General features: G+C 39.1%; 1 protein-coding gene across 1 annotated transcript in view; it reads right to left on the bottom strand.

Moving 5' to 3' along the window:
- Positions 1-6,133: 6,133 nt before the first annotated feature.
- Positions 6,134-23,478, bottom strand: part of LOC307116881 (uncharacterized protein) — a 31,804-nt gene continuing 14,459 nt past the window's right edge. Inside the window, exons 9-22 of the mRNA XM_079801371.1 lie at positions 17,440-17,820; positions 17,284-17,355; positions 16,616-17,008; positions 16,089-16,490; positions 15,910-15,999; positions 15,278-15,658; positions 15,104-15,202; positions 10,183-10,302; positions 9,872-10,056; positions 8,227-8,384; positions 7,454-7,699; positions 7,051-7,213; positions 6,706-6,808; positions 6,134-6,585 (exon numbers count right to left, since the gene is read on the bottom strand). Coding sequence (XP_079657497.1) covers positions 6,476-6,585; positions 6,706-6,808; positions 7,051-7,213; positions 7,454-7,699; positions 8,227-8,384; positions 9,872-10,056; positions 10,183-10,302; positions 15,104-15,202; positions 15,278-15,658; positions 15,910-15,999; positions 16,089-16,490; positions 16,616-17,008; positions 17,284-17,355; positions 17,440-17,820 — 2,903 coding nt within the window. The 3' untranslated portion in view covers positions 6,134-6,475. The remainder of the gene's footprint in view (positions 6,586-6,705; positions 6,809-7,050; positions 7,214-7,453; positions 7,700-8,226; positions 8,385-9,871; positions 10,057-10,182; positions 10,303-15,103; positions 15,203-15,277; positions 15,659-15,909; positions 16,000-16,088; positions 16,491-16,615; positions 17,009-17,283; positions 17,356-17,439; positions 17,821-23,478) is intronic.

The following is a 23,478-nucleotide window of genomic DNA, read 5'->3' as shown; positions in this document are numbered from 1 at the left end:
TTTGAAGGCACACTGAAAAGGCATGCTGCTCACAGACACAGTGCCATCTACTGATTTTTTTTTGCATTGCACAACTACACCAAACGATAGAGATGGCTCATTCAGATTGAGTTAAGCTTGATGCATTTTTCAATGAAACATAGTGACTTAAAGTGTGGTCTACCAAATGGTTGAGTAGTACCTTAAAGGGTTAATTTAGATTGTTGATTTTCTTTGTATCTTCCTAGTTTTCATATTCGTTCATCGAGAGACCCAATATCGCAGAGAGACAGACGCGTCCGGTTCGCGCACTCACAGGCACAAAACGGTTACTTCTGTAATTAGTCAGAGGATGCAGAGTTTTACCTTTAAGTGGTTGCACATGCTCACTCAACAAAAAGTGTAATTTTAGTAATATTCACGGACTACAACTTGCCAATCCAGCGATAGTCAGGAATCGGAATGTTGCGCACGCTGCGCCCCATGCTTCAGTCGTGGCGTCATCGGTGTGATCTATCATAACCCTAGATTTTGCGGTAATAAAGGAGTATACATCGATCCATACTAGAATAATGATTTCAGAATCATACAAGATAAATCAAGATTAACATTTATTTTGGCCAGACAGGAACTGTAAATAAGTAAACAAGAATCCATGGTACACAACTGATCAGCATAAAAACATAAAACACAATTGCAAAGCAATATGAAAACAATTTAAAAGAGTCATCATGTCTGGCACATCTACATGCAGTTTGCACCACACGGGGGGTTCTGACTACAGAATATTCCCCCCTGAGAGTTAGATTATCCAGCCTTAAATACTTCAACTAGAACAAAAGGGTTGTAAATATTTGCAACACCCCCACCTGGTTTTGGGGGAGTGGATCAGATATCTTTGAAGAGACTCCTCAAAAGGAGAACTGAATTCTCATAAGTTTTCTCAGTAGTATCTTTCTAATACTACTAGTGACTGCAGTGAAACTGAGACCATTTTACCATTCACACCGAGACCTTTAAAAAGACATCAAACATGAAAGGGATAAAACAATAGATTTACAAGATACATCATCACTGGTATATCTGCATTTGGTGACTTGAAACAAGGACAAGGAGAGGGCAAAATGGGGAGGGGGGAGAAATGTTTGTCAGGGTGTTGTCACAGTTTCTGTGAGATCTTCTCTCAAGATTAGTGACTTTTATTGTTCAATTGCTGAGGTGTGTATCTCAGCTTTTGTCTTAGCACCAAAACCGATCCTTACAACTGCTAGGCAGTAATGTCTATTAATGCTTTATAAATGATGAGTTAACTATTTACTAATGCTTAACTAATGCTTCATAGCGTGCAGTTATTATAAAGTGTTACCAGTCTTTATTTACAAACTATTGACTGACCATGAACAGGTAATAACTGACTTGCATTTTTCATTCGTTGTTTCGCGGTCTTGCTGTATTTTTTATTTTATTTTAACAATTACATTTTGAGCTAAAAGTTTGTTGTAACGCAAGCATAACGGAACATGTACCGAGTAAAATATTACTGAACATTGATTAGTAATGCCTTACACTACTGCGTTACAACAAAAAGTAATATGTTACTGTAATGCATTACTTTTGTAGCACGTACTCCCAACACTGAAAATCAGTCAATGTAAGCAGAAGTTATAACACACTTCCTGTTTCCCTTTTTCCACCATAAATGTGTTGCCTCGCCACAGCCAAACCGTTCAAGATATAAAAAATCTGCTTGCAATTTAGCTTCCTTAATGTCTACATTATGGGACCCTACAAAGTTTGCAATATCTGAAATCCCTGTCCTTGTGGAAACATTTTTTGGTCCACATGAGGAAAACAGCTTATAAATCATACAAAGTGATGTCTTTTGTAAATGTAAAAATGCAGGAAGCTTTCTGTTATGGGTGTGTAAGGGAATAGAGTAGCCTATACAGTTTGTAGTATGTAGTATAGAAATCATTATGTCTATGTAAGTCCCAATAAAAAAACACAACATGTCACTTTTAGTCATCCCAGTCTCAAAGAAATAAGTTTCAGTGCAAATAATTGTTAAGTAATATGTTATTGTTCTTCTGGGTTTTGAATTAATTTTGAATTAATTAACAGTCATGTGCCTCAACAAGTAAAGTCATAACATAATAATACCTTTGCAAATAGTTAGCTAATGATTAATTAAAGCGGACAACTGGAAGTTGAAATGCATGGTTGTGGTAATTAACACATTCATTTACACTTGTTTTGGTCTACAAATTTTGTCATTCACTGCCATTATAATGCTTGGATTAGCCAGGACATTTTTTAAATATATAACTCTGATTGTATTCGTCTGAATGAAGAATATCATATACACTAGGATGGCTGGAGGGTAATTAAATTATGGTATATCATTTTCATTTTTGGGTGAACTATCCCTTTAGTGGTGGTGTTGTATTTTCTGTGCTCCATATCAATAGAGGTTAGAGAATTCTGAGTAGGGTGTAGGGATGAAACGATTACCGGTTTCACGATAAGCGATTAAATTAAGGGACGGTTAGTAGTATTGTCTAAAATTTGATTATCATTAAAACCGTGTGTGATTATCACAATTTTGAAAACTTATGGTTAATCTTGTCTAGTCAGCGTCAGTCAGATGCAGACAGCGCGCAACGCTGTGATTTTTCAGACTTCTAAAAAAACAAATCTGAGGTGTGGTAATTTTTGGGCTTTTACAAAAGTCCTGAGGGAAACTTAATCGAAGATGGTCACCCTGTCTGCAGAACATACCAGAAGAAAGTCGCTGTAATAGGGGGAAAACACTTCAAAACTATGAACGCAAGGCAAGTGGACTTTGACCTCAATACCAAAACTACGTCTGGGAAATAATAACGTGAAGCGAATGAACATATTCAGTCAAGACTAGGGTGACATTTAAGGGATAATAATCAGGGCTTGACATTAACAACCGCCATTTGCGGGTGTAACGTTATTTCGGCTAGCCTTAACACACAGCCACTTTGGTGGTTGAAATTATTATAGTCTTCTCAAAATCTGTTATAATCGCGTTGCACATTATCATTAATCACACGTGTTTCTATTGAGTTTATGAATGCACTGTCTCATAATCAGAGGCGTTCAGATTAGCCAGAGTTTTGTTCAGAGCGTGCTCTCACACACTGAAATCTGCACTCAAAGCAGATAAACGTGGGATGAATGCAGGAGATTCACTCATCATACAGTGGTTGACTGTTTTTGTTCTATTTCAGCAGCGAAAATAGTCCAGGCAAAGTAACTCATTTTGGAGCCAAAAATAGATCTAATTGTAAAATATATATTTTTTTCAGCTTAGATCATTTCTATGAGGTGTCCAGAACAACATACTAAAAGTCCTAAGAAATCCTAGTTGAGGAAACATGTTAAATTCTCATCAATCCGAGATGTGTGCCAGTAAGTCCAGACAACAATAGACCCCAATGGGGCTATTTTTTTTCATTAACTCCTATCAAAGTAAGACTTTCTACAATGAAAGTATCCATGAAAAGTAAAATGTTTTGTATTACAAGTTTCTTTAAAAATGAATTTGAATATGCAAATGAGCTATAGACTAATCGAATAAAGGCTACCCAAAATATACCCGCATAGGCTTAATTTTTTCCTTTGCTTCTACCACAATAAAACTTTACACAATGAAAATCTACATGAAAAGTAAAAAAATTTGCATTAGAAGTTTCTTTGAAAATGAATTTGAATATGCAACTGAGCAATATACTAATCGAATATGTCCAAAATACACCCTAATTGGCTTATTTTTTCCTTTACTCCTATCACAATCAAACCTCACACAGTGAAAGTATACATACATGAAAAGTAACATTTTGTTTTCCAAGTTTCTTGGAAAAATCTATTTTAAATATGCAAATGAGCTCAACACTATGCCTAATTGACTTATGGCCAAGAAGCCATTAAGTCACAAGTAGAAAAAACAGGGGCCAAATATCAAACACATTCCGTGTCCATTTAGTGAGTTAGCCTATGCATAAACACGATACATTTGAAGTCAACATGCCACAAAAGACTTATATTGACCTTAGGAATTGATTGCCCAATCTTGCCTCCAGTTTCTTTCTAATTTTTTTTTATTTTATTTGCAAACAAGCCTTACCTAATGACATTCCCCCACAGATAACATCAGAAAAAAGTCAGAATAGCCATCTTAGTCATTAGTAACGTGGTGAGATAAAATTTTGGGCTGGTAGATTTACAAATGATTGGTATTGTTGATAAGATTATGAGATTACAGGCAGAAGTCATTCTTACCAACTAAATGATTAACTCTCACACAGAAGACAGATGAAAAACCAGATAGACACACTTTCCAGACATTCCAGCTCTTTAAAATAATTTTGCCAGACACCAAACTTGCTTCTCTTTTTGTAGTTAGCAAGTATTTTAGACCAGGCAGGCCACACATCAGACTTCAAATTCTATTGGGCCTAATTTCAATGCTAGACAACACTTTGACACCTTTTTCAGGGAGAAATGGAGAAGTGTAAAATAGGTAATGAGTCATTCAGTGATGAAAACATATCCGTTGTTCTACGAGCAAAAGGCAGCAATGGTGTGAACCGTGCCAGTGCTCAACGTGGAAGTAGCTTAGTGACAATTCCTGGAGACAGAGTACACATCGAATGCTGCCGCAGCTATTGTAAAGCAGAAAATATTGTACGTGATAATGTAATACCATCTTTGCAACAACCACTAATCAAACATAATCTCCGCTCAGAACAGAAGTTCAATTTTCAAGAGCATTGCTTGTTCTGTGGACAACCAACTGAAACAGATAAGAAAATTAAGAAGAGAGAGAAAATTGATATCTACCCAGTAAGAACAGGAGACTTCCAGCAAATGGTTGTGCAGGTTTGACACTTAAGGAACAATGAATGGTCTGAAACAGTTTTGGGGAGAATATCATTTGTCCATGACCTTCATGTTCATGCAGCCGATGCAATGTACCACAACATATGCAACACTAACTTTCGAAATATGAATATTCCCGAGTCAATTTTCTGCAAACCCTGGCAACAAACCCAAAAGATTCAAAGTCGGAAGACCTGAAGATTATGAGAGAACAACAGCATGCCTAAAGGTGGCAAACTTTTTGGAAGAATACGATGATGAACAGATTACTATTCAAGACCTTATGGTAAAGATGACCGAGTACTTGCAAGACACTCGCAAGACTTGCAAGATTCTGCAAAGTGGATGAAAATTAAAATAAAGGAACACTTTGGAGATAGAGTAATAATGACTGGCCTGGAAAATCAATGTGTGGTCACTTTGCGAGACACAGCCCACTCAATTCTTCATGAATTTCACAATCAACAAAAATCTAAGAATCCAGAAGACGTTATACCCCTGGCAGGTACAGGCAGTTTTCAGGTTAGAGGCCTGTCTAAAAGCAGCATATTGGCAGTAGGATGATTGGATGAAGATTGGGCCTACTATGTATTACATACAACATTGGTAACGTTATACGTTTCAAACTTCAATAGCATTTGAAGAGAATGACAGTCATAAAACTGACTGTAAAATGTTCATCTAGGTGTCAGGTATGATGCACTCCTTTTGATATTTAATAAAATAAACGGTCAAATCATATTAAAATATGGATATGTATTATTTCACTAGGATACTGTTTGGGCTCTTACACAAAATATGCTAGATTTAAATGCATCATAGCTGAACACTGATGAGAATATTGCTTGAGAATATATTTACAGAGATAATATTAGAGATTATATTTTATTTATGCGTTATCCATTGCTATTGACGACGGCCATTATAAGGAAGGAAATCCCACAGAATCTAGCTTAAAAAAGTGCATAGAGCTGCTTTAGTTATTTGTTGATTTTCAAATATAAAACTTTTTTAAATGTTTTAAGTGTGTGCATCGGTTCTTTTTGAACACTTTCATCTCATTTGAACAAAACCGTAATAATATTGATAACCGTGATAATTTGGGTCAAAGAAGGTCAGTACACTCTTCAGAAAAATAAGGAGGCTTAATACCATCATAAAACTACACATGGACTGGACAGTGTCACAGGGTACACGTTAGTTTTCGCCACTGGTCAGGATGGAATAATCAGTTTGGATGATTTTTAAAAATCATTTTATTGAGGAAGGCAGCTTTTTTCCCTCATAAGAAACAGTTATTAGCTGAAAGCATTCTCCACAGTAAACATTTTGAGTATTTAAAATATATATTCAATATTTTAAGTAATATTGAAAATAAAGAAAGCAGCAATCAAATTAATTATTATTTTACCATTCTAGACAGAAACTTATCATCGGTTCATTATTATTAGGTACAAATACAAGTCAAAGCAGAACAATTTATAAGTTCAGTGTCAGTTGTTCCTAATCCAATGTACAGTGTACAAATCAGATCGGACAAACACTTTTTTGAAATGTATAATCAAAGAATTCAAAGGTAATTCTATGTTTAAACATACAACATAGTGTAGGCACTAAGGAGTGAAACCATCAGAATGATCCAGGAACCACACAGGCCTGGTGCCCTGGACACTTGCACTTTTCCTGGGATCTGTATGTCTGTGAAGGGGGACAAGACATGGTTCAGTGCATGGTAAAGTTGAAAAACAAATACATATGGCTTAAATCATACATAATTGTGAAATAAGTAAAAAGAGAAAATTAAGCATTAAGGTTTACCTAAGCTCCGTTCAGACCACACCAGAGGACCCATGGATATGGAAGCACTGTCATGGAAGTCCAGAGACCTGCCCTCTCTCCGCTGGTGTCCAGAGCCACAGTCCTGAAGATTGAAAAAGGATTACCAGAATGTGATGAGATTTTTACACCGTTTACAAGAGTATCTTACTGCATAGGCACACACTACCTAACTCTAGATGGCGCTATAATGCCAAAAACAGATTTTGTCATTAAGACTCAGTGCCAGTGTCTTCTGAAAGAACCAGAAGAATCTGACAGGGCACATTCCATTACATTTTACTCATTAGCTATGAAAAAATAAGAAGAAAAGAAATCAGAACTCACAGTTGGGCAGCGATTGCTTGACAGAAGGCAAAGGTGAACAGCACAGTGCAGGTAAAGCTTAGTGGAGTTTGCAGTGAAGATAAACATCCTGAAGGAGAAACGGCTGGATGTGGAGACGCCGTTCTGCAGCAGCTCCACTGTGTCGTCATCTGGATTGGGACACCTGAGAATATCAATAATGACAAATTCTTTCATTTGAAACATTCAACACAAACGTGATCTGTTAATCTTCACACAGTTGTATTCCATGTACAAAAAAATGGAATCTTGTGCTTTAGTTCTGAAATACTGAAAGACGAAGAATGTAACGCAACCCTAAATGTGATATGAATTTTATTTATTCAGTAAAAATGTTACAGTGAGTTAAGGCTAAGCTTAAAAGAATAAAAAAGCACAGCTTTACTCTGAAAGGATGAGATCCCAGCGGAGGCTGTAATCAGGATCATTCACAGGTGTAGCCCAACACGTGTCCATCACCAGGGCAAACTGGCGGCTGTCGACCCCCTCAACACGAACTTCCACATGCATCTCCTGGTTGAGCTCTGCATCCACTCTACCAGTGAAGGGCCGGGTAAACTCCTCATCCTGATATGGAATCATCCGGACCCGGTATCTGCCTTCACCAGCGGGAAGAGTCTTGTGCACAATGCTGATGAAATAATGGATAGATCTGTGATAAAACTATGGGTAAAATTCTGCTTTAGGAGTAAACCATATTCTTCCACTTAAAGGATTAGTTCACCCAAATGTTGACAGTTCTTTCAACATTATTCACTGACAATTCTGAAATCTGCACTATGCTCTCTTTAGTGTTCATCAGAGCTCAGTAGAGAAATAATGATGTCTGATGTGCTCTATTGAGTTGGATCTTTCCAAAGAACCCGGTTCACTAAACTGATATAAATTATTAATTCATGTACCAAGAATCTTCTCAAGCTCCTTACACAAAGCTATCACATAATTTTAGAAGATTTAGAATATAAAGCATCATATGGACCATTTTGTCAACTTTTTTAAGCTTTTGAAGTCCTCATGAGGATTTACTACATTTAAAAGGTGAGACCAGTACAATTATGTTTTCCTTGGAAGAAATGGAAAAATTTGGGTTGAACAACATGAGTTTTTTTTTTCTCTTTCTACTACTTCTTTAATAGAATAGTGCTGCTTGACTCGCACCTCTCCAGTGGGTTGATCTCCACATTCATGGAAAGTGTTTGTGCTTGAGGATAAACACAGCTGAAAGAAAGCTTCAGGATTTTCTTTCTGCTGATGAGACCTTCTGACCTCGGTGAACCCAGAATAAAGTTATCATAGATGAAGTGGGTGCTGTTAGCCTGTGAACAACAAATATAACATTTTGTAATTCAGCCTAAATTGAATTCAAGGTATTTTAAAAAGGCAGCAGCTATTTGCACTATAGCATTATTTTCTTTGTAAGTAAAAAAAAATAGTTAGATGATATTTGCTACTTGCAATTAGTAGCAGATAATAATTTGCACCTTAGTGTATTATAATAATAATTTAATAAAACAGTCTGCAATAATAATACATGCATGCTACCTTACTGAGACATTACTTGTCCATGTCCCAGTACACCAACTCTTAAAGGAATAGTTCCCTCAATAATGAAAATTACCCCATCATTTACTCACCCTCTATCCATCCTAGGTGTATATGACATTCTTCTTTTTACGTTGTAAAGTAAAATATCTAGCTTCCGGCGGACTGCCTTCCAATGACGTCAGACGTAGTGTAAGACGTGAGGCATTACACTTTCTTCATAAGTTTAATGCGGAAGCCGGTCCGCCGGCAGCTAGTTATATTACTTTATAAAGTTTTAATGGATATTTTTCTTACACAAACCCATCAATTCGCTTCAGTAGGCCTTTATTAACCCCCGGAGCCATGTGGAGCACTTTTATAATGGATGGATACACTTTTTTGGGCTTCAAATTCTGGGCTGCCATTCACTGCCATTATAATGCTTGGATTAGCCAGGACATTTTTAATATAACTCTGATTGTATTCGTCTGAAAGAAGAATGTCATATACACCTAGGATGGCTTGAGGGTGAGTAAATGATGGGATATGTTTTATTTTTGGGTGAACTATCCCTTTAACCCTACCATTTTGAATCTGCTGATCAGTAAATGTGTTGTCAAAGGTCCAGGAAGAGAGTTATGGTGTCTCAGTCCGTCCGATCAATGTGAGGACATCACATCCACATCCATTTCAATTATAGGCATATTAAATACCTGTTAAACCCTTTATTCCTACTATTAAATACCTGTTGGGCTCTTTATTTACAATATTTTCTTCATTTTCATTTAAAATAAACACCTCTCTGAGCTGATCCATGATTGGAAAAATGGAAAAGAATGAGCTTGAAAAAAAGCAGATTCGAATTTGGGTCAGTCACGCGACTGACCCAAATTCGAATCTGCTTTTTTTCAAGCTAACGCCAGCCGCCTTACTCTCCACAACACTGTTCTTGTTTTCAGATGCATTTCTTTTTGTCTGGCTCAATCAGACAATGGTGGGCGTAGTTAGTGTAAATAGCCTCTGCCAATAAGGTGGGCTATTTGCACTTGGTGTAAATAGACACTCCATAAAAAAAGATGTTAAAAATAGAAAATAAAGAAATAAAGAAATATATATATATATATATATATATATATATATATATATATATATATATATATATATATATATATATATATATATATATATATATATATATATATATATATATATATATATATATATATAAATATTTAAAGTATTTAGGTGTTTAAATATATAATTACATAGTTAAACCTACCACAAGATTTGTACCACAGATGTGTTCATCATTATCATAATGGAATTCCACTCTGCCATTCCGGACCGTTCCTTTGCAGCTGGGATCATTGAGGTGTAAGACATCAGCTGGAAAACCAGCCTCAAAGAGCTGACAGCGAGACACAGACATGGAGCCAGAGCTGCTTTCACAGGTTTCTGAGAAATCTGAGAGAAAGAGAGATATGTAAAAAACAGTGAAAAGATTGTCAGAATGATTAAAAAAAGAAAAAGGCAAGTAATTACAGAAATAAATTATATTTCATTTTTTGTTTTTTTTTGATTGATACTAACCAAAAGAGTCAGGTTGTGGTCTGGGATGGTCATTGATACATAAACAGCCAAAAACACCATTTTTCTTCCCACACCATTCCTCCTCAGAGCAGCCGAGCTCAGCACAGAGATCTCTCGCATCTAAGAGGAAAAACACAGATAGATGAAATACAACACAAAGACACACTGAGTCATGTTAACAGAGCCAGAGCTTAATATTCTGGCCCCTGAATGATTATTGCTCTGTATTCTATATTTTTTCTAGTGAATTAAATTAGTCATTTCATTTTTAATGATTTCCCCTTGAGATCCACAGATAGTATACTTTCCATCTACCTGACCATAAGAATTAAGAGGGATTGATATTTCCATATAAACGTCCTCTAAGTTCTCTGCATCTAAAATGTGTAAAAACAAATACTTTATGCTTTTTATGCACACTAAAAAATAATCGAGGTGATTTTGGGCCGATTTCTCCCCTTCCGACAATCCTAGGTAAAGTCACAATTATTTTAAATATTCAATCACATTCATCCACAGAGTTACGCTGGATGTCACTGTTCTGCCTCTGGATGTATAGTCCAATCAGCGTCAAGTCCTGTTCTGTGGAGTACCGCCTCTTTTTGGGCGATTTCACTCTGACCGAGAATTGCCCAGACTGTTCTCATAGACCTCCATACATTTTTGTTTGATCTGCAGGCACTGCAATGCATTCTCTATGGGTTCTGGGAGGGCTAGCACTAACTTTTCGTCAGCGATTGGTGGAAAGAAACATACCTGAATTAATAATCTTTAAACTGAAGTGACATCCAGTAATTTCCTCAGTGCCTAACTTACATTTCACAGACACATTCTCCATTTGTAAATGTTAGAAAGTCAAGCAAATATTGAAATTTTGCTGTCAGGAGTGGACGAGCCCTCGCAAGCGCAAACTTCTTTTTTGCACACCAATTATATACACATTACGTTCACTGTTTGTTTCCATAGTCTTCAAAATGAACATTGTTTGTAGGACATTTGGGCAGGATGTGAAGTAACTTTTTTCTTTTAATAAATACAGTTTTTTATTCAAATAGAAAATGCTTTAAATGCTGAATTTTTCATGTTTTAAACTGGGCATACACTATGCGATTTTCGTCCGATTTGCGAGCCGAATTCTGACTCGTGCGACTCTTTTTGGGTCGGGCTGATTTTCAGCTTTGTCATGCGTCGTTTGTCGTGAGGTGTTCGTGCAGTGTACAGGGGGAAACGAGAGGCAATAAACCTCTCCCAATCGGCAATCGGATGGTCGGATGAATTTCTGGCATGTCAGAAATTCTGGTCGCTCCTCGTGAGGGTATCGCACAGCTGAAGCAGAGCTACGAACTGATTGCCCTATTCCCCCTCACTGCGCCTGCGCGAAAGCAGATGTTCACCCATTTCATCTTTAATGCAGCAAGAAAGAAAACGAAGAGGGAGATCTTTAAGTTCTGGGCAGCTATCAAATAGCAGAAATTTAGCAAACTGTTGCGCCTCCAGTTCATATTGTAAAATAGATAAGTCTTCCAAACGTGTAGCCTATCCAGCGCCTCTTTTATTCAGATTTAGCTACTTGATAATTAATTCACTTGTTACACTTTCACACTTTATTTATTTATTTATTTATTTATTTACTTTTGTTTACTATTATTTAATATTTTCTTAATTTTATTAACACAGGAAATGTGAACCGTTGTCCATCACAAAAGGTCATGTCGCAATATAGACCCCCCCCCCCCCCCCATTTTTAAATCATGAAGGCGAGTCAGTGGATATCATGCAATGTGCAAACTTAAATGTGCAAACGCAATGTGCGTGAGAGTAATGTCGGTGAAGTCCTCAAACCCACTTAATTATTCAGTAAAGTTAAAGTAAAATCTGATGAACTTTCAGTGCATATTCTCACAGATAATAGTGAGAGATAAATCTACTTTAACATATGCTGATAAAGTATAACTGTCTTAATTTATTTTCTTAATATTTCTCTTGTGGCCCATATTAGTGACATTTTTTTTTAAAAGAAGTATAAGCCCATTTTGTGTTAAAAAAGCTGCATTGTGTGAGCACATAAGTTGTGAGCTTTGGCTTTACATCGCATGTGATCTACTCGTACAGTGTGAGTAGGTAACCTTGCTAAAATCATGCAGAAATCGCACAGTGTATGCCCAGCTTTAGCTAAGCAGTAATAATTCATGATTATATCACTTGTTACATGATTTAACAAATACATTCAGTGCTGCATTACTAATTTGGGTTGTTTGCGCCACTGCACGTATCACACCACTAATCCTACCCAATGGGTTGATATTGCGCATCATATGCACGTAAAAACTCATTTTGGTATATAAATCGCATAATAAATACAATTTGTGTTATAGATACACATTTCATGAGAACATCTTGATCTATAAGAGCACATTCGGCGTTAAGAGCTGGAAAGAGCGCCAAAACTGGCAACTCTGAAGTGAGTCATGGACGTAAGAGCAGAGCAAGTTTAAATATCCTTTCTAGTCTGTATTTCCATCTTGTAGGGCTGCTGTTTTGGGTATTTAATTTTTTTTAAAATAAAATAAACAAAGCTATTAAAATCATAGTCTATTAAGAGCTAGCAATGTCCAATTTATGAATTAATCATGTTTTTAAATTGTCATTCTTTTCTATTAGTTTAGAAAAATCAGTTAACTAGGTTCGATCAAAATCAGTTCATGATTGTGAATCATTCAGACAGCTCATTCATCCACCGAATCATTTGGAACTAGAGTTGTGCGATATGATGGTTCGTGAATGATTAAAATGTCTCCAAGATCCACTTTTTGGGAAATATAGTTGTGGACGTTCTATCAGTTGCAGTCCTATAGCTTTTACCTACGTCTTGCAATGCAAATACATGACAAATTGGGGGGCGCACTAGATGTCGGCGTGTTAATGTCCTTGAAATGAGCAGATTTCTGAACCACTCTACCACGAATAGTCAAAAGCTTGCTACAGGTGTCTGGTACTGTAACAGAAGAACTCTGTGGCTCTTTTGAGGAATGCCTCTTGAGGTCCTTGATTGCTTTGTTTTTCCGCTGGTTCTGGTATACTAATCTCCAACTGCATGGGAACATGACAAATGTGCTTCACATTTCTCAAAATCCTAGAGCCATCCTCTACATTGACAATTTCAAAGGAATTGTCCGATGTGTGCTTCAGCAGTACATAACAAGTATCTCTATAGAGTTTAACAATGTCTCCCAACTTAAAGTTGTGTTCCTTGGCTTGTCTTGTAATGTCTGCATACCGTTTCAATTTTTCATTGTATGTTTTACAGACTTTCAATGTCTTTTGTTTCTCTTTTGTCTGTGATGAGACAAGGCAACTTTGTGCGCACATCGCGTCCAAACATCAGATAAGCTGGTGTATCACCCGATGCTCTATGTGGTGAAGATCGTTAAGCAAGACGAATCTTTGAGAGATCTTCCCTCCAATTCTTTCCATCACTTTTAGCGGCTTTGAAGGTTTTCTTCAAGTTACAATGAAATTGTTCTATTTGACCATTACTATTGGGGTGGTAAGGTGAGGCCTTGATGAGCATAACTCCACTAGTTCTCAGAAATGCCTCAAAGACTTTGCCGACAAACTGCTTCCTGTTGTCAGGCACTTCTTCCAAGGGATACCCAAATATTTTCATAATTTCCTTGGTAACGGTCTCGGAAGTGATATCAGCATTGACTACTGCTTTGGGGTATGATGTGTAGTAGTCTATAACAGTAAGTATTTAGACATTCTAAATAGGACCCACCAAATCAACACCTATCTTGGTCCATGGTCTAGGTGGTACTTCTAATGGATGCAGTGGTTGATCTTCATGCAAGGGTTGATTCAGAACAAACAGATTACAGTTTTTGACCATTCTTTCTACCTCCATGTCCATATTAGGACAATAGAATTTGCTTCTCAAGAATTGCTTTGTGTGAATTACACCTTGATGTGTCTCGTATGCAATTTTCAAAGCTTGCTGGACCAGTGCAGAAGGAAGAACTATCCTGTGTCTCCGCAGCAAAAGACCATCATGTGTTGAAAAAGCTTTGACTTCTCTGGATTGAGCATATAAATGAGAGGTCGATGATCCGTTTGAAGAGTAAATCTGCCTCCCCACAAATACGCTCTGAAGTGTTCCACCACCCATACTAAGGTTTCCAGCTCTATCTGAGAGTAACACCTTTCTGTGGGTGTCAGAGAGCAGCTTGTATATGCTACAGGTTACTTAGCTCCATCTTCTTTTGTCTGAAATAAAACTGCTCTAAGTCCGACTGGACTTGCATCACTAATCACAACTGTTGGAGCATTTTTGTTTAAGTATGCTTGGCATGGCTCAATAGTCAATTATTTTTTCAGTCTTTTAAATGCATTTTATGCTTCAGATGACCACTGCCACTCTAGTCTGGTCAGTTTTCGGAGAGGGTCAGACAGATTTGCATAATTGGGAACAAGCTTCATCAAAAATCCACAAGTGCCTAGGAATGAACGTAACTGTGCAACATTTTCAGGTCTGGGAGTGTTACAAACTGCTTCAACCTTTCTTTTCAAGGTCAGTCCCTTTTCTTGGAATTTCTGAAAAACATTTCTCAGTCTTTGCTCTAGCTCATTTTCAGCAAACACAACCCCATAATCCATGTAGCACACAACACCTGGCATCCCACATAACATAGAGTCCATGGCTTTCTGGTATGCTTCAGGAGCACTGGACAATCCGAGTGGAACCTTCCTAACATGGTAGCATCCCCTGTGTGTAATGAATGTGGTCATTTTGTCTGGAATCAGGTGCCAGATCCACTTGCCAGAAGCCTTTATGGGCATCCTCACAAACACATAACATGGATCTGATTTGCTCATGTCAAACAATAATCATATACAGAGATTGTAAAACAATACATTATATTACCAGTCGTAGTGTCCATGATTGTAGTTTCTGATGTTGTAGATTTGGTTGTGGTTGTCTCTGGCGTGACAGTAGTAGCGGTAGTGTTTATGTTGCTTGAATCTGAAATAAATGATGAATATTACATAAAACCAGTTATCTCTTACATAAACAATGTGCACACGTAAATATATTTACCTGCACAGTATACCAAACTGCAGGCAGTTGGGCTCACAAACTCATAGACATAATAATCTCCTGGACAGGCTTTGACTTTAATGGGATTGGATTGGAAAAAGCAGCAGTTATTGCTCCAGTGACCGCAGACGTCTCGAGTGACCACTCCATCCTCAACTGTTGGATGTCCTCCGTTCAGCCACAGTGGGGCATGAGTGCCACAACTAAACTGATCAACACATGTGTCTGGCATCTGAACGCTCTGACCCTGAATGAAGAGACGGTACCAGCCGTTCCAGCTGACCGCAGTGTCACACCTTAGTTGAGAGGAATGTTGATTGTTGGTGGCTCTCCATTGGTCATCCAGAACATTGTAGTGGTAGCACGGGTCAACAGGGGGAGCTGAATGAATGAATGATAGATAGATAGATAGATAGATAGATAGATAGATAGATAGATAGATAGATAGATAGATAGATAGATAGATAGATAGATAGATAGATAGATAGATAGATAGATAGATAGATAGATAGATAGATAGATAGATAGATAGATAGATAGATAGATAGATCTCTTATTTATCATGTTAAATAAAAATGCATGTCAAAAAAGATGCTCATGAGAGTTTATAATGGAGTCAAGACAATATTTACCAGTGGTTGTGATTGGTGGAGTAATGGATTCTATGGATGTGATTGTCTCTGTTGTTGTAGACGCTGATGAGATGGACTGGTTTGAGGCATCTGGTATTAGGAACATTTTATATCAATCATTTAAAAAAAATTAAATCCAGAAAAATAAATGGCTGAAGTGCAAATGAGTAAATGCTCACCTGCACAGTAAGCACCACAAAATATTGGCTTGACAAACTCATAAACGTAGTAATTTCCTGGACAGGCTTTGATTTGAATAGGGTGAGATGCGTAAGCACAGCAGCCATCCCGTGTGGAGACACAGACCTGACGGATGACCACTCCATCTTCCAGCTGTGGGTGAGGGCCGTTGAGCCACAGTGGGTCATAAGAGCCACACATGCCTTGATTTACACATGATTCTGGCATCTGAGCATTTTGACCATTGTAGAACAGCCTGTACCAGCCATTCCACTCCACATTATAATCACACATGCCACTGTAGTAATTGATATTATAATAAGAGTTGTCAGTGGCTCTCCAAGGCTCATCCAGACTGGTATAGCTGTAGCAGGGGTCGACACTTGGGGTGGAGAAAGATACTGTTGTGGAAAAAAAAAACAAAGAGAAAATTATATATTGCAGATTAAATGTATTCAAGATAATATGAATACAAATCAATATAATTCATAAAAAGTATGTCAAAAATAAAGATGGATGAATATACCTGCACAATATACAGGTAATGGGATTGAAAGAGTCGGCCTGGTAAATTTGTATACAAAATAATTTCCAGGACAAGCTTTGACTTGGATTGGGTCGGATCTGTAGCGACTGCACTGATAATCACGGGAGCCGTAAATTTCACGAGTTACGACTCCATCTTCTAGCCGAGGATGAGAGCCACCAAGCCACAGACCAATAAAACCTCCACATGTTAAGTAAGTCATACACCACTCAGGCATCTGAGCACTCAATCCATTATTGAAGAGTCGATACCAGCCATCCCATTCTACACGAGTATCATCATGATCATATATAGAATGATACATAGACCAGTAATTGAGTGTGTTTCTCCAGTAGTTGTCGAGTATGTTGTAGTTATTGCACGGGTTATCATCTGTTCGTCAGAGATGGGATTAAAACAGACAAGATATATTTCAAAGAGGAACTTCACAAGTGAAAAACTGAATCAGTGAAACACAGTAATAATCATGAGATTCTTAAATTATTCATCCACAATGTGACTGTGTAATAGTGAAAAAGTGTATGCTTAAAAATTGCCATTTAAACTGTAATAAAAAAAAAAAAACTTAATTGGAAAAAAAAGCAATTATTGAGATCATTTTTAATAACACTCATATGTTTGTTATTTGTATATTATTTACAACTTACTCAAGGTGATGGTGGATCCAGTGAATATATCTGGACTCACAGAGGAAACCGCCTGTGAAATAGTGCTGACATCTAAAAAAAGAGCAAATTCATGTCATAACAGATATAATTTACAAAAGTTTGAAAGACTTAAAAGAAATGACAAAACCACAGTACCTGTGCAGTATCCTGAACACCCAATTTGTGGATTCACAAGTTCATAGACATAGTAATTGCCTGGACACGCTTTCACTCTAATGGGGTTTGGCTTGTATTCACAGCAGCTTCCCCAATAATAATTACCACAGACCTCCCTGGTCACCACTCCATCCTCTATCTGAGGGTGAGTATCATTGAGCCACAGGTTGATGTTTGCGTTACAGCTGAATGAACTAACACAGGTCTCTGGCATCCGGATGTCCATTCCATAGTGGAAGAGCCGGTACCAGCCACTCCAGGTGACACGTTCATCACAAATGTAAAATCCACTTTCATTGTTGGCTCTCCAGGGACGATCCAGAGACTCATAGTTGTAGCAGGGATCACTGCTGAAAGCAACTGTCATGGAGATTATAAAATAACTGTTAATATTTTTCATTTCTGCAAGTAATACATTTTCTAAAAGTACTCAAAAAATAAAAGTCAGTCTGAACAAAAACGTCTGCTTTAAGCTTCAAATGCATAAGCTTTTTGTAAGTGAAAATAAAATCCTTTTATCTCTTTGAAACCATGAAATATACAGTGGTTATTAAAAATGGTGTTTTAATATCAGTGCACACTCATGAATAATGTGATTCCCTTTCAAATTTGATTCTACAGTAGCTGTCAGGTGTACTCTGACATCCAGTGTTAAGCTGGGCATACACTGTGCGATTTCTGTGCGATTTCAGCAAGGTTACCTACTCACACTGTAGGAGTAGATCGCATGCGATGTAAAGCCAAAGCTCATGGTTTATGTGCTCACACTGTGCTGTCCGATCGTCGAGCGTGACTTGTCTGCTCACACTGTACGAGTGAAATATGCTATCTCTCACCTATAATGAGAGATAGCCTATCAAATGCATCAGCTATCGATATCAAGAGCATTTAGCCTTTACAATTTATGTAGAAATTGACTAAACTAAATTATATTTATTGCCCCACGCTAATTTTATAACGCATCAATGCATAACCAATACTCTGCATAATAAAAGAATAGATAGGTTAGCTTAATTACTCCTCATTATTTAAATACATTTTGCCCAATTAAACAAGGAATTATAGGCCTATAATTAAAATGATTTTCAGTCTATAATATGTCATAACACTACAATAATATTATCAGAAAATAAGAGCAGCTTTATTTAAAAAAAAAAACTTGTTTAACACGAAATGGGCCTATACTTCTCTTCTAATTTGTTTCACAATATGGGCCACAAGAGAAATATTAAGAATATAAATTAAGACAGTTATAAGCATATCAGCATATTTTAAAGAAGATGTATCTTGTCTCTGTGAGAATATGCGCCGAAAGCTCGTCAGATTTTAATTTCACTTTCACCGACTTTCGCGCACATTGCGTTTTTGCGTGATATCCACTGACTCGCCTTCATGATTTAAAACGAAAAGAAAAAAATCTATATTGCGGCGTGACATTTTGTCATTCTTTTCTTTTGTCAAATGATGCACAACGGTTCACATTTTTCCCATGATAATAAAATTAAGTAAATATTAATTAATAGTAAATAAAATAATTTGTGAAAGTAAAACAAGTAAATTAATTTTCAAAGTTAAATTAATAAAAGAGGCACTGATAGGCTAAACACTGTGGTTTGAACGTCTTAGATTATCCATTTTACAACACGAACTGGAGGCAAGCAACAGTTTGCTAAATTTCTGCTATTTGATAACTGCCTACAGAACTTAAAGATCTCCCTCTTTTCGTTATCTTTCTTGCTGCATTAAAGATGAAATGGTTCAACTTCTGCTTTCGCGCAGGCGCAGTGATGAGAAATAGGGCAATCAGTTCTTAGCTCTGCTTCAGCTGTTTAATAACCTAACGAGGAGCGACCAGAATTTCTGACATGCCAGAAATTCATCCGACCATCCGATTGCCGATCGGGAGAGGTTTGTTGCCTCTCGTTTCCCCCTGTACACTGCACGAACACCTCACGACAAACGACGCACGATAAAGCTGAAAATCGGCCCGACCCAAAAAAGAGTTGCACGAGTCAGAATTCAGCTCGAAATCGGACGAAAATCGCACAGTGTATGCCCAGCTTTACTGTTAGAGGCAGGTGTTACTGTTCTGCTGTCTATCATTTATCATCCCATCTGTTACTCTGCCCGTTTCATCTGTTCATCATTGCCTCTCATTATCTCATTATCTGCATGCATAGCTTAAATCCACCTTTCTCTTAATGAGCCTAACGTTTTAGATTATGGGAGGCACTTCAGGGGGTATTCCAGGAAGCAGGTTATGTGCCATACCTGGGTATGTTTAACAGTAAGTACGCGGTTAACCTCAACTTTCGGTTCCAAAAATTGAGGTACGTTTCAGGGTATCTGAGTAGCCATAGCAACTTACTCTTTGAACGTATCTGGCTCCAGAGCAGCTCATGTTCAGGTGTTAGTTTACTTAAAGGGTTAGTTCACCCAAAAATGAAAATTCTGTCATTAATTACTTACCCTCATGTCGTTCGACACCCGTAAGACCTCCGTTCATCTTCGGAACACAAATGAAGATATTTTAGTTGAAATCTGATGGCTCAGAAAGGCCTCCATTGGCACAATGCACTGTACACTCTCAAGACCCTTAAAAGGTACTAAAGACGTCGTTACAAAGTCCATCTCACTACAGTGGTTCTACAATAACTTTATGGAGTGACGAGAATAGTTGTTGTGCGCAAAACCCCCCCAAAATAACGACTTATAGGTGATGACCGATTTCAACACACGGCATCATGAAGCTTCGAAGCGTTATGAATCAGTGAGTCGATTCAGCAGTTTGGATCGCCAAAGTCACACGATTTCAGCAGTTTGGCGGTTTGACACGCGATCCAAATCATGATTCGACTCACTGATTCATAACGCTTCGAAGCTTCATGATGCCATGTTTTGAAATCGTCATCACTATATAAGTCGTTATTTAGGTTTTTTTTGCGCACAAAAACTATTCTCGTCACTCCATAAATTTATTGTAGAATCACTGTAGTGAGATGGACTTTGTAACGACGTCTTTAGTACCTTTTAAGGGTCTGGAGAGTGTACAGTGCATTGTGCCAATGGAGGCCTTTCTGAGCCATCAGATTTCAACTAAAATATCTTCATTTGTGTTCTGAAGATGAACGGAGGTCTTACGGGTGTCGAACGACATGAGGGTAAGTAATTAATGACAGAATTTTCCTTTTTGGGTGAACTTACACTTTAAGAGGTATTCAGATGCATGTTATATAATATATTTTTAGTATATTAATAAAACTAAATGTGTTATATAGTTACAGTTATATAATATACACTATTATATATAAATTCTAAAGCACTATTACAACAAGGCAATGTTTAAATGTTAATTCAATTCAAATATATTTATTATGTATTTTACTTCATATCACACATGGATCTGCATTCAATTATTTAGCATCAAACAAACAATATACTCATTATTCTCAGTGAATAAAGATGACTTATTAAATGAAAAGATTGAAAAAAATAATGCACAACCACCAAATAGGTGGCGATGTGCACTAAGTAGGTTATGTAATTCGCCACTAAACAAAAGCAGAAGGAAGTAGTATGGCCAAAGCCAAGAGATGACAAGCTTGCAACCTTGGCATAATGGCTAATGGCCAATGCTAACGCTGCGGCTGCCAGTACGCAGGAAAGGAGACCAGAGGCTGTGTTTTTAATGAATGTCAATGGAGAAGAGGCTTCACTACACTGAATAAACAGCTTTAGTGAGGAAACAGCTTATCATTTAATGAATCGACTGTGATATATCACCAAATATAGAACATTTATTCACAAGACCAAAGTGCTAATCCACAAGAAACTGCTCGGGTTATGTATATAACCCTTGTTCCCTGAGATAGGGAACGAGCACTGCATCGGAACGACACTTTGGGGATGCTCCCTTAGCATCAGCGAATCTGAAGTCAGAATGACAACTAGGCCAATCCGATTGGCGTGCGTGATGACGTAATCGTGGCGGCATACCCGGAAGTATAAAAGGGGATCTGGAGCGTAATGTCGGCAGTAATTGCTCTGAAGCATGCGCTCCAGGCGCGCCGAGGTGTGGCGTCGGGATGCAGTGCTCGTTCCCTATCTCAGGGAACAAGGGTTATATACATAACCCGAGCAGTTCCCTTTCGAGGGAACTTGCACTGCATCGGAACGACACTTTGGGGAACGAGTACCCACTAGGCCACACCGAGGGTAGCACCTGCCTTAGTGTGAAGCCGGAGACCGGGCACAACTAGGACTGGAGCACCCTAGCACCAGGCGTCGTAGGGAGATCCAGGCTATAAAACCTGATAAAGGTGTGTGGGGTAGCCCACCCGGCCGCCTCGCAGATATCCTGCAAGGGGACCCCAGAAAGAAGGGCCACCGAAGAGGCCATGCCTCTGGTGGAATGAGCCCTCACGGCCACAGGTGAAGGCAAACTGCGCACCTGGTAGGCCATGGTAATTGCCTGGACAATCCAATTACTGATTGTCTGAGTAGACGCAGGCAATCCCTTCTTGGGTGAGCCAAAACACACCAAAAGTTGCTCCTCCACTGTGCGGCTTCGCCAAATAAACTCTGAGAGCCCTAACCGGGCAGAGTAGGTGAAGTCTCCCCTCTTCCGCCGTCACGTGAGGCGGAGGATGGAATGCCTGCAGAACCAATGACCTGACCACCCTTGATGGCACCTTAGGCATGTAGCCCGGCCTAGGGTGTAAGATGGCCTTTACTCCTCCCGGGGCAAACTCCAGGCAGGTTGGCGATATCGCCAAGGCCTGGAGATCTCCCACTCTCCTGAGAGAGGTACCTTAAGGGTCAGGTTCTTTGGTTCGGCTGACTCCAATGGCTTGAAAGGGGGCCTCAGCCAAGCCTTCGAGAACCACTGCCAGGTCCCAGGTTGGAACTCTGGAACGAGCCGCAGGCCTCATCCTCCTAGCCCCACGGAGCAATTGTACAACCAGCTGGTGCCTACCCAGAGGCCCATCACCCATAGGAGTGTGGAAAGCCGCAATGGCAGCCACGTACACCTTGAGTGTGGACGGGGTAAGCCCTGCAGAGAAGCGATCTTGGAGGAACTCCAGCACTGAAGCCTCTGGGCAGTTGACTGGGTCCACCTCACGTTCCCTGCACCAAGTGGAAAATACATTCCACTTGAGGCTGTACAGTCTCCTCGCAGACGGAGCCCTGGAACTGAGTAAGGTCTCTATCACCTCTGCCGATAGGCCAGCCTCTAGGTACCTGGTCCCCTCAGGGGCCAGACCCACAGGTTCCAAATCTCCGGGCGGGGGTAAAATATCGTACCCGCCACCTGAGATAGGAGATCCCTCCTCAGAGGAATCTCCCACGGCTGACCTGCTAGCAGAGCTATGATATCCGAGAACCAAACTCGAGTCGGCCAACGGGGTGCTACCAGAAGTAGACTGACCCCCTGTCGCCGGACCCTCTCCAGGACTCCCGGGAGCAGAGCAATTGGGGGAAATGCATACAGACGCAGCCTCGGCCATGTCTGAACCATGGCATCCAACCCCAGCGGGGCTGGATGCGTGAGGGAAAACCACAGTGGGCAGTGGGACGTCTTTCGAGACGCAAACAAATCCACTTCCACTGGGCTGAACCTCTTATATATGGCCTCCTCCACCTCTGGGTGGAGTCGCCACTCCCCGGGCCTCAGCCCCTGCCTCGACAGGATGTCTGCTCCCTGATTTTGGACCCCCGGGACATACATTGCCCTGATGGACAACAGTTTCCCTTGAGACCACAGGAGGATGTGATGCGCCAGTCTGCAAAGAGGGCGCGACCTCAAACCCCCCTGCCGTGCCCCAACCAGTGAGGGAGGCGTCTGTTGAAACGGATTTCCGGCAACAGGACGCTCCCAACACTGGCCCTAGGGACAGAAACCAAGGTTTCTTCCATATCACTAGGGAACGAAGGCCACTGCACGTTACCCTGATCATACTGAATGGATTTCCCCTCAAGGAAAGCAACCTGGATTATATCCGTATCAGGACATGGTGG

Source organism: Gobio gobio, assembly GCF_949357685.1.
Source record: "Gobio gobio genome assembly, chromosome: 20".
In the NCBI taxonomy this organism is placed as follows: domain Eukaryota; kingdom Metazoa; phylum Chordata; class Actinopteri; order Cypriniformes; family Gobionidae; genus Gobio; species Gobio gobio.
This window is presented reverse-complemented; position numbering and strand designations above follow the sequence as displayed.